The 14,987-nt window shown below is 35.1% G+C and overlaps 1 protein-coding gene across 1 annotated transcript; it reads left to right on the top strand.

Moving 5' to 3' along the window:
- Positions 1–4,804: 4,804 nt before the first annotated feature.
- LOC110775529 (nuclear poly(A) polymerase 1) lies at positions 4,805–14,840 on the top strand. Its single transcript, XM_021980134.2, has 12 exons — positions 4,805–5,601; positions 5,703–5,780; positions 5,895–6,002; positions 8,365–8,427; positions 8,510–8,671; positions 9,351–9,464; positions 9,643–9,705; positions 9,857–10,186; positions 12,710–12,874; positions 12,967–13,842; positions 14,391–14,452; positions 14,545–14,840. The coding sequence occupies exons 1-12, from the start codon at positions 5,485–5,487 to the stop codon at positions 14,588–14,590; spliced, it is 2,184 nt and encodes a 727-aa protein (XP_021835826.1). The 5' UTR covers positions 4,805–5,484; the 3' UTR covers positions 14,591–14,840.
- Positions 14,841–14,987: the final 147 nt, after the last annotated feature.

The following is a 14,987-nucleotide window of genomic DNA, read 5'->3' as shown; positions in this document are numbered from 1 at the left end:
CACAAAACCACGCACTCAAATGGCGGTTTTATTTTGAAGTACGCCATTTGATTAGCGGTTTAGTGTACAAAAATGCTAAATCAAATGGCGGTTTACTTAAAAATAAAACTGACATTTGAATTAGCAGTCCATTATTGAACAGGGAGAATAACATATTTTTATACTAAATTTTGCTTACGTGTACGGTAGAATGAGAATAAAATGAAATGGGGCATAGTTTGTAAATTTTAAAATTTTATAGTAGCATTATTGCCGAAAATCCTATATTATAATAAGACAGTCATTTTTTTTGTGAGGCTTCCAAATGCTCAATGGAGCAATTCTATACACTCCCGCCAAAACCATTCAAAACACCGTTAATTTCCCCCAAAATAAAAAACACAAATTGAAATTTCAAAAAACAAACACCCACTCCGTAAGTTTCCCAAAAACCTATTGTACATTAAAATTAATTTTAGAAAAACTAACTTCCATTCCCCTAATCCTACGGGATCCTAAAATGTAAAAACTACTTCATCTAAATTATAAAAACTTCCTTCTACTAATCTACATCAAGTTTGCAGCCTACTCCCTTCCTTTTTTGCACCCCATTGTTGAGTGAGGGTAAATACTACTAAGTTTACTTCGTATATTTTCGTGAAGTTGCTTTGCTTCAAAAAAAATTTAATCTCCTTCTTTCTCTTTCTATTATAGATAGTCGGAGATTGAGCTTTGGATTTGACTAAAACGCGTAGAGGGTAACGAAAAAGAGAAAATATTACTGTATTTTGCTCCATAGTTAAGGTACAGAATTTTGTACTTCACCTTTCCAAAACGATGATTATTAACTAATATTAATGTTACCAAATAATTTTAAAATTTCCATGCTTTGCGCTCTAACCATCTAGAAAAACAACAAGTCTCTTTAATTTCTCTGTTTTTCCTATAATTATTTTACGTATTTCATGTCAAGTTGTCAACAGATAAATTCGGCCAGCCATTTACGTTGATGGTCGTCAGTCGGCAGCCACCCAATCTTCTCATTGTCAAAGTAGCAGGTATTTTTAAAAAAGTTTGGCTTGGGCTTGATTATGATGTTAGCAAATTTGAGTTTTTAATTTTGGAATTTGATTTGGTATTTTATGAGGTGTTCTTTTATTTATTTTGACTATTTATGACATCAGTTTTGAATAATTTTGTCACTTGAATGCGGAAGACATTTGCACGGAGGATACAATTTTGTGGGAGTTAAGGTACATCATAACATCATCCTATCATTTGATATAATAGTATTGGACTTTATGTTGTTATTCATGATAAATGCAGTAAGTATAATAACATAGGTATGCTATAACTTTCTTTTAGGAACTTTACAATCACAAATTATATATGTGCAGTAAGGTATGAAGTAAATTTGAGTTGAACTTTTCTACTTCATGTTGCACAAATTTTGTATTATTTAGAGTACTACTTAGAAAAGATAATGACAAATACATGGAAATGATTATATATTTTTATATTTATGGTACTTGTGTAATCATTCGGGAAAGGAGTTCCTCATTGTTGGTTGTTGGGTGTTAGGGCAAATGACTATGGCGTAATTGTTTTGACAATTTTAATATATTTTTTTGTGGGGTTGATTATAGAGATATTTTGATCATTGTTTTTCACCCCTTATAAAATAGAAATCCAAAATTTTAAAATTCAATTTTCTCTCCTATTTTTGTTTGGAACAGAAGAAGTGTTAATGGTTGGTGGTTTGAATGTTTTCAAGTTGGCTAATGCAAGATGGATTTAAGCAATCAAATATTCAAATGTTTCTAGCACCACACTACAAGTTCTTCCAAATTTTTATTTTTAGGAAATTCCTTTTTCTAATTTCAAGCATATGAATATTATGTCACCTTTTTCTGTAAATATCTTTTTAGTTTTCAACATTATCAATGTCTCGTGCATTAGCAAGGACACATACTAGGGAGGCCTCACAACATCGAATATCTAAAATTCCGTATTAGTAAAATTCAATCAGCATTTAATTCGAAAAAATCTCATTATCTGATCCGTAATATTCAAATTAAAAAAATTAGTTCAATATATGTTATTTAAAGTTCGTTTCTAATTAGGCTTTTACTTTTAGTTTGTTGAAAAAAAACACTCTCATTAACATACTCCAATTCATATATTATGATTTAAAATTCATTTCTAAACAGACATGGATGTACGGAATAATCGATACGAAGAGTATCTTATCCTATATATCCTATCCTACCCTATCATATCCTATCTTATCCTATCCTTTTCTATATCCTCTCCTCTCCTATCCTATATCATCTATCCTATAAAATAATAAGAATGTCATTTTTTTTTGTGAGGCCGACCTACAAATACTCAATGGAGCAATGTCATTTTCGTTTTTTGGTGAGCACGAAGGAAAAGTTACCCATGCACTACTACTCCTTAGTTCAAAGTATCATTAATTCTACAACTCTTTCACCACCAACGTTTCACTTCTCACTTATAGGTATATCCTACATACTTCAATTCAATTATTTTGGCTTTATTCATTAGTTACGTTATGGATTTTATTAATTATATGAAGATCTTAGGTGTTGCTTTAATCTGATTACATGGTATATAATTTTTGTATTTCAAGGACAAAATGAAATAGACTTTTTAGTTGTTGTTACGTATGTTTTTCATGTACTGCTTATTTTTTTGTAACAATATCAATGAAATTCTTTTTTTTATTTTCAGTTTCAATTGCCGATCGTCAGTTGAGGGGAATTATTGAATTGAGTTATTTGATGAGAGGTACTTTTTTTTTCTTTTTTGACAGTATATAACTTGATCGTAGATTTAACCCCTTTATATCAATTAGAATCATATAAATTCAATTCTTTTTATGTAGTTTATTCATCTTTTTGGTTCAATTCGACATCCATCTACCCCATTGTTATGTTTTGGTTGCATAATTCACTTCAAAGTGATGTTACCTTTTGCTTCTACTACATATATTCAAAAACGATGTAATAGTTTGCTTCTATTATTCCATTTTCAACTACAGGTCATTTTCTTACACTAGAATGTTTGAAATATGACAGTCTAATTTTGTTTCATTTTCGTTACATAGTGGACAAACAACGTCATAGATCGACAACAACAACACTTTTACACTTCGTACAAAGGTAAACTCATTTTATAACTTATAATTGAAGTCAATCACTACTAAAATTCTGTTTTATTATTAATTAGCTTCCGGGTTAATTGGTTATATTTCATAAAAAACCTAATTGCTAAATAGTTGCTAAATAGCTTCCGGGTTAATTGGTGATATTTCATGAAAAGCCTAATTGCTAAATAGTTGTTAAATACCTTCCGGGTTAATTGTTGATATTTCATCTATGTAGTACTGGATTTTAAAAAATAGGTATATGTAATATAATATTTAATCTGTATGCAAATGTTGCTCATCAACCTTCAATTCACTGCATCTCCACACACTTTCTCATGGACTAAGGCGTAATTGTCATACATTTTTCATGGACAAGTGGACAACTATTATACAGAGTATCAACAACTCTACCGATCAACCAACAACATGTACTGCTTATTTAATCAATATCAATGTAGAGTTTCCTTATTAACACGAGCACACACCGGGTATGAATTCGTTTGCTTTCATACTACATGCACTCATGCTAGACAGTAGTCATATCGTAGTTGTATCGCTTTTGCGGGTGAGATGGGAAGAAGAATTCTACTATATTTAGGAAAGAGATTGGCCAAAAAGGAAATTAAAAATCGTCATTTAGAAAGGTTAGAATTATTTAACGAGGATTATATGGTTTTAGCCTTTAGGGGAGGGTTTATTTGTTCTTACACAAAATTTAACTCAAGATGTTTAAAAGTTAATCCGATATATGTAAAAGTTGTATTTTTTAGGGATAAATTTTTTCATTTTAATAAAAATTATTCCTTCAAGATCATTAATAATGTAGTAATAATTTAGAATGTTTATCCATCAACTTCATTTTTCATATATAAAAGTTAATCAAAATATGTTAAAAGTTAAAAAAATAAAAATAAAATAAAAGCAAGGTAAAAGTTATTCTGGTGTAAATAACTAACCTTGAGTGTCGTAGCCGCTTTCCCTCTCTCTCCCTCTTTTCTCTCTTTTTAGGGTTTACAAAAATTAGGGTTTTTTGGGGCGGATAACCAATTTTCTTCGGAAATTTGGTTATTTCCGCCCCTCTTTTCAATTCTGTTTTGTTTTTTGCGTTAAATCTCAATAAAACTACATAGCTTCAGTGTAGTAAGTACCCCTATGGCGAGTTTGATTATAGTTAATTTTTGTGTGTTTAGTTTAATTCAGGTTGTTTCTTTGGTAAAGATTTGTTCGGGATCGCAGATGAGGTCAATCTTTCGAGTACAATCAGACGAAAATCATATTTGCCACACCTAAACAGATCTATAGACCCACTCGCTGAGTAAGACTGTAAATCACAGCGATATAAAAGAGGGTATACAGAATGTTTGATATATGATCGTAGCTATGGTGAAAGAAAGTTTTTATTTGACTCGGTTGTTATGTATTTGTTAGATTCAAATGTTTATGTAGATGTCTTATAACTTTTTATCAATAAATTAATTTAATTACCAAAATAAATAAATTATTCTGATATAAAATAAATTTATTGTATGCATTGTGCATACAAGACATTTTATTATATATATTATCGATTTAAAAGTTGAATATTGTATATATCCTTATTTATATTTTCAATACTCTATATCCCGTTCTTATACACGGCAATACGGAGTAGTTTTGGAAGGACTATTTTGGAATAAAGGGGAACACTATCAGTTAAACTAGCCAGCCACCTTTTCTGCCCCAACCTTCTACATACTTTCTCATTCATCGAAAAAATAAATTCAGGAGAGCAAAATTCTCGAATTTGGATGGTCATGGCAGAAAACTAATTGCAGCAGAAAGCAGCACGGAGCGGAAGATTTTGTCAATTAATAATCCGCTCGTTGATCTGTGTGATAAGCTTTCGATTTTCCCCTAATTTTGTTAATTCGATTGAATTAGGGTTTCGCAGTTGTATTAGATTGTCGTTAATTTTTTCCCCAATTCATGCTTCAGTTTTTTTGTAGTAGTAGTTTGATTGATTTATCGGCTAATTGTATCTTGTATCCCTATACTACACATTAACAGATTTCTCGTTCTTTCTCGCTCTTTATTTCTTAGTTTTTTTGTTTCCTATTTTATTTTATTCAATTCTCCGAGTTGTTGATCAAGTTCATGTGCAAAAGCTTATATTTTGGAAAATAAAGCAAAAAAAAAAAAACAGATACGGAAAATAAAAGAATTCTGGAAATAAATAGTGGAAAAAAGCAAACAATTTTGCTGATAGTGATAATATTATAGAAAAAAAAAGAAAGAAATTTGTTAGGGAAAAGCAGGAAGAAGGGTTTTATACTTTTATCCTGTAAGCTGAATAAATGGCTAGCTCGGGAGCGGCCAATCAACATAACGGGCAACGACTGGGCATAACCGAGCCAATATCGTTTGGAGGACCAATGGAATATGATGTGACCAAAACCCACGAACTTGAAAAGGTCAATTCAATATTATTTTTTTGTTTAGTTTGTTGCTTTTGTTGATCATCATTTTGTGGATTGCTCGAAGCCAGACTTAAGTGAGAATCGTGGTTTTACAGTTTTTAGAAAATGTGGGTTTGTATGAGCATCAGGAAGAAGCCGTGAGAAGGGAGGAAGTGCTTGGGAGATTAGACCAGGTTACGACGCTTCTTATTGTATTTTGTATGTTTGTCTTGTTTTTTTGAATTGCAATGCTGTTTTGAGCAGAGATTAACAACATCTTGGGTGTTTCATTGTTGGGTTTTGCATAGATTGTAAAGCTGTGGGTGAAAACAATTAGCCGAGCCAAGGGTTTGAATGAGCAATTGGTACAGGAAGCAAATGCAAAGATTTTCACGTTTGGGTCGTATCGCCTTGGGGTATGAAACCATATTTAGTTTTTTTAGTTTTAGTTTTTGGAGTTAGTTCTTCCTGATCTTTCTCATGAAGAATTCCTACTCTTTTGAATGAAATTCATCATATCTGCTTCCATTGGAGAATTTAGTTATGTTGAACGCCTAAAGGGGCCTCCATTTATCCTTGCTTAAATGTTACTGACTCTTGAATATATGGAAGGCCTTAACTGGGAAATATTGAAATAACTCGTTCTTTTGTTATGAAGCTACCATCCAATCGTATCAGTAGACTGTTAAGATGATAATTATAAGAGCTGACAAACGTGTTGTGTTGGGTCGTGTTCGTGTTCATGTTGAATATAAACGGGTTAAGAAACCTGAACACTAACCCGACTTTTTAAAGTAAACGTGTTGTGTCGTATTGACCTGTTTTATTAAACGTGTCATAAACCTTTGACACTAACCCGCTTTTTTCATGTCTGGTTCATGTCATGTCCGACTTTGTCAGCTCTAATAATTATGTTACTGGAAAGCCAATTAATGAGTTGCAAGCGTCACAAGGGTATTGTAGTTAGCTTCCTAGTTTGTTCAATGTATGATATTTAATTTTGTGTTTCTAGATCATGATCGAGTTTCTAAGTCAGGTGAGCAGTGCTGTATGCTTCTTCTGTGGAGTCTTCTAAGTTTTAACTGCAATGCGCTCAAGTTGCGATTCTCTAATAGGCTTGTCCTGCGGTTCAGGTGGATGACAAGTAGTAGAGTTCGTTATGGTTTGTCCCCATTTGTGCAAATTGCATTAACTATACTCTTTTTATAATCCAAGTATCATGAGGTGTAGATGATAATATAGCAAATAGAAAAATTGACCAACATTCAGTGAAAAATAAGTACTACTTATGACAAATGAAGTAGTAATGGTCGCTGAATTAATATCGTTGAGACAACCTTTCTGTGTAAGCTTGAAATGGAGGGAAAAGACTAGGTCAGTAACTCGGGTTTGATTCAAATTATAAATGTAGTCGTAACTGTTAACAAGCTCTGTTGTGCTACAGATGACTTAGGTGAACTGGTATTTTTTCCAGCAATATTTTCTTTTAAGCTTGCAATTTTGGCTTCTGAATGTTTTAAGATGGCTAAGTAGATTGTTTAGGCTCTTTTTTAGCGTGCACAGAGTATGCATGTGCTGATTGCTAAAGAGTGAAAACAAACAGCCACCTCTAATTGCAAGTCTCTATTGCCACTGAGGTACCCCAGATGACTTATTCGGAAGGCAAGATTTTATAAGTTTATCTTCAGGTCTGAGTGTGTGTACTTTGGCATTGAGTAGGATCAACACTAAGACTTGTTCGAAAGGAGAAGACAAAAGATACCCATTTTGCCGGATATGTGTATGCCGTCTTACCAATAGTGGGTTTTGGTCGCATCTCTTTCTTCATTGTGAGATGGCAAGTAATTTTTGAAGGAGTGTGAAGGAGGTTATGTGATATGTGTTGGGACTACTGGGTTTTCTCTTGTTATATTTGGGATCTGCTGCAGGTTCTGTTTGTAGGCTTTGGAAGGAAAAAGGAGAAGATGTTGTGGCATAATGTTTTTATGGCTTTATTGTGATGTCTGTGGTTAGAATAGAATGGGAGAATCTTCTCGGTAACTTCTGTAACTATTGATTTGCTGTGGGATGGAATAAATTTAGCTTCTTTTTGGGCTATTCTAAGGCAGTGGGGAAATTCAAAGAAGCCTGGCTATTCTGCAATCTGTTTTGTTTGGCTGTTTAGAGGACAACTTGTCCTCTGTTCTTGTACCTTCTGCTGCCTGCTCATACATCGGAAATTTTCTTCATCAAAAAAACTAAAACGAGATTTTGTGAAAGAGACAAGGTTGTGTTTAGAAAAGGGAAACACATGACAGTTTAAACAAACTGGGCCAGTCTGTTATGTCTAACTGTATAAAGGACAACTTGTCTTCTGTACCTGACTACTTGTACTTTGTGCTGTCTGTTCATATATTTATATAAGTTCTTTATCTAAAGAAATAAAAAAATTGGTGAATCATTTGACCTGTGGAATTAGGCTAAAGTCGTGTATAGAAAAGGAAATCACATGGTTTTCTACTGTATAAACAACCTTGTAATCTTTTCTTGTTCGAAGTAATCTACTATATCTTTCTTCCCAAACTCCAATAGCACCTTCTTGTCTATGCTCCAAGTTGGATGAAATCAAAGATAGTATTCTTGGAATGTCCTAAGAAGTATAATTAGTGTTTGGTAGCTTGTGCTTTTTCTTGGAATTTACATATCAATTATAATTATATATATTTTTCAAGCATGTTTTTAGTGTAAAAGTGTCAACTTTGCTGAAATTTCATAAAATTTTATTGTCATTGTCGTTAGGTGCATGGTCCTGGAGCTGATATAGATACCCTGTGTGTCGGCCCTAGACACGCGACACGAGAGGTAAGATGTAACGTTTATCTGCTTGTATATCTTGTTTCCTTTTTGAGTGCCCTTTCACTTGTTATACTTTTGCTGGATGTAGGATGATTTCTTTGGAGAACTCCACAGGATGCTTTCTGAGATGCCAGAAGTTACAGAGTTGCACCCTGTGCCTGATGCTTTTGTGCCAGTGATGAGATTTAAGTTTAATGGGGTGTCCATAGATCTTCTTTATGCAAAATTGTCGCTCTGGGTGATTCCTGAAGTGAGTAGAATCCCTATATAAATGCTGTTATCTCATTTTCATTTTATATTCACGAACTTGGTTTCTTTTTGGATTTTGTGTTTCTGGGGAGTAATCGGATAACAATGTGTTCTTGCTCATTGCATACTCCATGCGCTTGAGGCTCACTGAAGAACTGCAAGTTTGATACTAGTCAATGTCATGTACTCCTAGTAAAATGTGTCTTAGCTGGAAGGCTAGTATATGTTAATATGTGATAACATATGTAGTATAGAAGGTGAAGTAGCTGACCCCAAATTTTTGCTGGATGCATACATTATCACCGTTGCTTCAAAAGTCACACTTCTAGCCGAAGAAGACTTATACATCTGATGTAACTATGATTATGGCCTTAAAAGTATCTTCTTTTGGAGTCAAAGTTCTTCATTGTTTTGTGACGGCCTCGCAGGGTTGGGTCTTTACAGTTAAAAGTTCCTGAAATACCTATTCCCAACTTATTCCAAACTTTTATTTGTCAGTTTGAGGAAGGTTTTAGCAATTTTAACAGTTTACAGTGCGAGAATAGAACTAATCTAATATTATATTTTTTTCCTTTCATCTTATTGCTGAAGTCTCTCAACAATCAGGAATTTTCCTGTTCAATGTTGAAATATATGCTTTTCTTATTTGATTCGTATGTGCTTTGTATCTTATAATGTAGGACTTGGATGTCTCCCAAGATTCAATTTTGCAAAATGCAGACGAGCAGACTGTTCGCAGTCTTAATGGTTGTAGAGTTACAGATCAAATTTTGCGCTTGGTGCCAAATATACAGGTCTGCTATTGCTTGTAAAGTCTGATTTACAATGTCTAAGTTGTTTTTTTTCAAATGGGTGCTCATGATGGTGAAGGAGCCAAATATTCTTGTGACGTTTTGGAGTTGAGTAACCTCTGCAAAGTTGTGTTTGTTTTAAAAATAACTATATTTGCTAAACTTTAACCTCGTGGTGCAGAATTTCCGTACTACACTTAGATGCATGAGATTTTGGGCAAAGCGCCGTGGTGTCTATTCAAATGTAAGTATGAGTTATTTCCTCGTTTTATTTAAAATATATCAAATTAACGTTTTAATAGAGGTTCCTATAACTGATTTTCATTACTATCGGTAGTTGCTCCCCTTTTTATGGGATCTGTGGGTATTGACCGTCACGACTGTTTCATTGTCAGGTGGCTGGGTTTCTTGGTGGTATTAATTGGGCACTACTAGTCGCTCGTATTTGTCAGTTGTACCCCAATGCATTACCCAATATGTTAGTCTCTCGCTTCTTTAGGGTTTTTACACAATGGAGGTGGCCCAACCCTGTCATGCTCTGTGATATTGAAGAGGGATCACTTGGTCTGCAAGTTTGGGATCCGAGGAGGAATCCCAAGGATAGATACCATTTGATGCCTATAATAACTCCTGCGTATCCATCCATGAACTCTAGTTATAATGTCTCATCAAGTACTCTGCGAATTATGACAGAAGAGTTCCAGAGGGGACATGAAATTTGTGAGGTATTGTTTCCTGAATAATGTTTATGCCAGGTTTGCTCGTGTATGACTACCTCTTTCTATAGTGTGATGTATCTTTTTCCCTCTTGCCCTTTTAGAATGACCTCGGGGAGGGGAGGATTGTGTATACTGTTGCACTCCACTAGGAGGATCTGCTTTGTGTTTTATGTTAGTATTATTCTTCTATATATTTTGATCAATTATTTGTGATGTAGTGCATATGACAACTTACTACCGGGTTATGAATTCTGCATTTGACTGGTCAATAACTTACTTCGGTTAGTCCATACTTTTTTGTGTATTGGTGACTTCCTATAGCAGAGGTAACAAGTAGCCAAAAATGGTAGTGTTATATGATGGCACGAAAGACAACGAGAATACACAAGAGGATGGATTATGTGGACTAATTGAAGGTGTTGCAATGAACAGAGAATAGAACATTGAGTAAATAGACAAAAAAAGGAAAATGAGAGGAAGGAGGGGAAAGCGCAAATCATTAAAGTCGTGTGTTGTGCATGTGACACTTTCTTTACTTGCTATAACAGGTTACCTTTGTCAAAGGACCACTCTCATAAAATACATCAAAAAGTATGGACCAACCTTAGTTAATTAGTAGTTTGGATTGTTTAAAGAAGATTGTCCATAGTTGGATTGTTCATATCAACTTTTTTCTTTATCGTTGATCATTTATATAACTAGTCCTACATGCAAATGTGTGCTTAAATGTATGCAGTATGCACTTCTTTACTTCGTAATTTTTTTTAAAGATTTAAATATTAAGTAGACAGGTACATTTTAGATGTTTTACGTAGACACCAAAGTGCGCAAGAGTTCTCTTTTATAATAGAGATGATTCAGGTTTTGTTTTGGAGCTCTGTAATAGTTCACTATTACCATTATTATGGAAAAGATTAAGACGTTAGCGTGCTCCGTTTAGTTCGTAGTAATGAAAGGCGGCAATATGAATTAGTTTATATGTAAATTTGTAGGGAAACTCTTGTGTCTGTGCCCATGGTAATGCTTATTCACCCCAAAGTATAGGGTAATTGGGCGGTAATGGATGTTTATGAAGAAAACAACAACTTTTGGGATGCGGTTGATTAGGGTGTTACTTCCCTTGCAATATACACTTAAATACATTCTCATGGCTGTCACTTATCAACAACTACCAAACGAGGTCATAATGAAACTTATGAAGAAAAACACAAGTTTGTTGATGGGGTTGCTTTTCCATGTACATTAGGATGATTTTCATGGTGGCACTCGGGTATGCTTATGTGTTCTGTATCAGTTCCCTTATGGTTTTCAGTCTTATCACTGCTTTTCAGTATATAATTCAGTCTGTCACTTTGGTTCGAGCTTGAGATATTCCGTTTGGCACATGAATTGAGTTTGACTTTAATCGATTTATTGTAGAGTAGATCATTAGTAGCCTCATGAATTGTCTCCTTAGGAGTTAGGAGATTCCTGAGTATTGGTGGAAAGACTTGTAAAATGTTGGAGGAATTTCTTTAGGGTATTGAATTATTTAGTCTGCTGATAAGTCTGACATCATAGTCATAGAGGGAAATCTCTTCTGCTTCCTAGTGCTCCTTGGGTACCTTGAAACCCTGGGTCCATTTTAATCATGGGGACTTTAGATGGCATAGGTAGCAAATCAACCAGCAGAAACCTCTCTGGAAGTAGGAGCTTTGACTCCTGAAACCTATGGGCTATAGATTAGCAGAAAATCTCAAAAAAGAAACTGCCTTATTGCATTTCAGGCCAGTTTTGATCAAATGGCAGAAGTTGAGTCTCATACCCTGGACATTTGCTTTTGGGGAATTTGACTTTTTTTCTCTTTCAAATGCCAACGAATAAGACATCTAGTTTTCTAATAAGCCTTCAAGGTCAGTGTAGGGTCCATATTAGTGGCCATGAATTTAAATGACTTTGTATCCTGTTCAAGTGTATCTAGAAGGTTGCGATTTATTGATTCACGCCTGTAAGGCATTTCTTATTTTGGATTGGGCAGGGGTTGAGTGTGTTTCCCATGAAATTTCTTTTCTTTGGTCTTGTATCTTCTCATTGTACTATGCTTTTATTGTCTCTCTACTTTTGTCTTTGTCTTTTCCAACTCATTGTGTGTGTGTGTGTTTTTGTGTGTGTTGGGGGGGGGGGGGGGGGGGGAGGTTGTGTTTCGTGTTGTACTTTTATTGGAGGGTCAGTTTATTTGGTTCGTTCCCCCGTTTCTATGAATCAATATTGTGGCTTATGTTATGATGTTGATTGCTACTTACTGCTTTTATAGTTTTATGCTGATGTTTTAATTTGATTCTTGGCATGTTTATACTTTATAGTAGCTGATTGTTGACTTCTAATTTCTAAACATGGGTATGTCTCAGCTGTTCTGGTCTTCCCTTGTTTTAGCATTTGAGTTTTGGCTATACTGCTACTCTGATGACATGCTGGACTTCATATATTTATTTGTTCTTCCTGTGTATTCTTCCTTCTATAGTTCTGTTTGGTGACTGCATGCACTTTCAGGCAATGGAATCTAGCAATGGTGACTGGGATATGCTTTTTGAGCCGTATCCTTTCTTCGAAGCGTATAAAAACTATTTGCAGATAGACATCAACGCTGAAAATGCTGATGACTATCAGAAATGGAAAGGTTGGGTAGAGTCTCGTCTTCGTACACTTACGTTAAAGGTAACAAAGCAGTTATTGCATGTCCAGATTGAAGTTTTAAGCTCTGTATCCTCTGTGGAATCCATTCCTGAACTTTGTTAATGCATGTCCAGATTGAGAGGCATACGTATAATATGCTTCAGTGCCATCCTCACCCAGGTGAATTCACAGATAATTCCAAACCTTTTCATAGCTGTTATTTCATGGGTTTGCAACGTAAAAAAGAGGTTCCAGCTAGTGAAGGTGAACAGTTTGATATAAGGATGACTGTTGACGATTTTAGGCAAACTGTCAATATGTATACCATGTGGAAACCTGGAATGGAGATCCGCGTAAGCCATGTAAAGCGAAGAAGTATACCTGCTTTTGTATTTCCTGGGGGTATTAGACCTCGTCCTGCAAAATCTTCAGGAGATAAGCGATCTTTAGAGATGAAGTCTGGTTTTGATAAGAAGCTAGATGATGGGAAGAAGAGAAAAAAGGAGAATGGTGGCGATAGCACGACTAGTGTTGGAGTGGGATTAACCAAGAACTCAGCTTCTTTGCCTTGTTTAAGTGAAGGAGGTCATGCAGGTAGTCCCATCAGCACCGCAACTTCTTTAGTAAAGGTGGACCATCTAGAAATGGATGGAGTTATTGAGCCGAAGACTGAGAAAATAGATACAGAAATGTTGCATCCTGCAACCAATGGTGCACTTAATGGATCTGTCCAACAAAGCCCGCCTTTGAGGACTGCATCAGCTCCTATTGCGTCATCTAACTCCGAAGAAGCAGAGACGTTGGCAATTGAGAAAATGATGGCAGGTCCATATGGCACCCATCAAGCATTACCTGAGCTTGATGAGTTAGAGGTTGACATTGAAAATGCTGATCAAGTTGGAGAAGTTGCTGAGCTGTCGCTGGAGTCTGAAGCATTGGAAATTGGAATTCCTGGTGCTACTGCTGCCCATTCCAGTTCATTTGCTATTGCGAGTTTGGAGGAGCTTGAGGTCTTATTCTATTCTTAGATCTGTCTCTTTTTAACTATCACTTAAATTACCAATAAATGTGTCACACCTATGTTTTGGAGGCCTTGAAAACGACCATGCGTAAAGCACAAAATGTGGTCTACCCAAATGGGTAGATTACCGACCTCTGGTAGACTGATAATCAGTGTATAATTTTGGGTAATCTCCTATTCAATGGGTATATGTAGCAATCTCCCGCATTTGTTTTGACATGACCTCTCTGCCAGCTTGTAGAGTGTGTTTGTATGATTAGCAATAACTTGGTTGGGTTAGGAGGGGAGGGAAGAAAATAAGGGGGAGTCTGTTTTGCTTTTCTTTTGATAAACAGTATTTTCTGAAGTTGGAAGTATTCTTCTTTTCCTTCTTTTACTTCATCTATCGTGTTATCAAGTTCCCCTTCCGTCAGATATGTGGTATCCAAATACACAAAAAATGTTAAAACCCTAGTTGAGATTGTACCTACTTTTGGTTTGGGGGTTATTTGCTAACTGCATGATCTTTGATCATTTCTGCATGTTCCTTTTATGCAGCCTGCTGAACTAATGGCACCATCTGTTCAAATAAATCCGGCTCCTGTAAAGCCACTTATTAGGTAATTCTCTTTGTATTATTATTATTAGTATGTGGAAGTGGTAATTTCAGTTACCAAAGTTCAATATGGTATATGTTCTGTGCATTTGGCAGGCTCAGCTTCACGTCCTTGGGTAAAGCTACAAGTCACGGCTCGTGAAGTAGCAAGTTAAAAGATTTCAACTTAAGCCAGCTGCAGTGCTTAGGGGTTGATGTTCCGTAAGAATACCTCTCCATCAGAATTTAGAACTATACATTCTGGTGTGAAGGGGTTTGTATAAAATTGTCAATAAATTTTGAATTGAATCAATTAGTGCCTTGTCATCCATGAGATTGTAGGAGGTGCACAGTAGTTTGCGCTACCAACATTTACGAGAACAGTATATAAGGAATTTTTTTTAACGCAACAACGAGAGATTTTATTATATTATTTTAAAAGGCAGGCATTACATCAACATCGTGATTGACCCAAAAACTTGCTACCCGATGAAACCACAATATAAGCAAACCCACCAAAAGTTTCAAAAAACTGTACAACCAAAACAACCAAAAGACCT

Source organism: Spinacia oleracea, chromosome 1 (assembly GCF_020520425.1).
Source record: "Spinacia oleracea cultivar Varoflay chromosome 1, BTI_SOV_V1, whole genome shotgun sequence".
NCBI lineage: Eukaryota > Viridiplantae > Streptophyta > Magnoliopsida > Caryophyllales > Amaranthaceae > Spinacia > Spinacia oleracea.
This window is presented reverse-complemented; position numbering and strand designations above follow the sequence as displayed.

What these genes read in the sequence shown, in the direction of transcription:
- LOC110775529 (XM_021980134.2), top strand. Translation starts at nt 5,485, where the DNA reads ATGGCTAGCTCGGGAGCGGCCAATCAACATAACGGGCAACGACTGGGC. An exon ending in GCCGTGGTGTCTATTCAAAT is followed by an intron (nt 9,706 to 9,856) that starts GTAAGTATGAGT and finishes TTTCATTGTCAG; the next exon opens with GTGGCTGGGTTTCTTGGTGG. An exon ending in GGGGACATGAAATTTGTGAG is followed by an intron (nt 10,187 to 12,709) that starts GTATTGTTTCCT and finishes ATGCACTTTCAG; the next exon opens with GCAATGGAATCTAGCAATGG.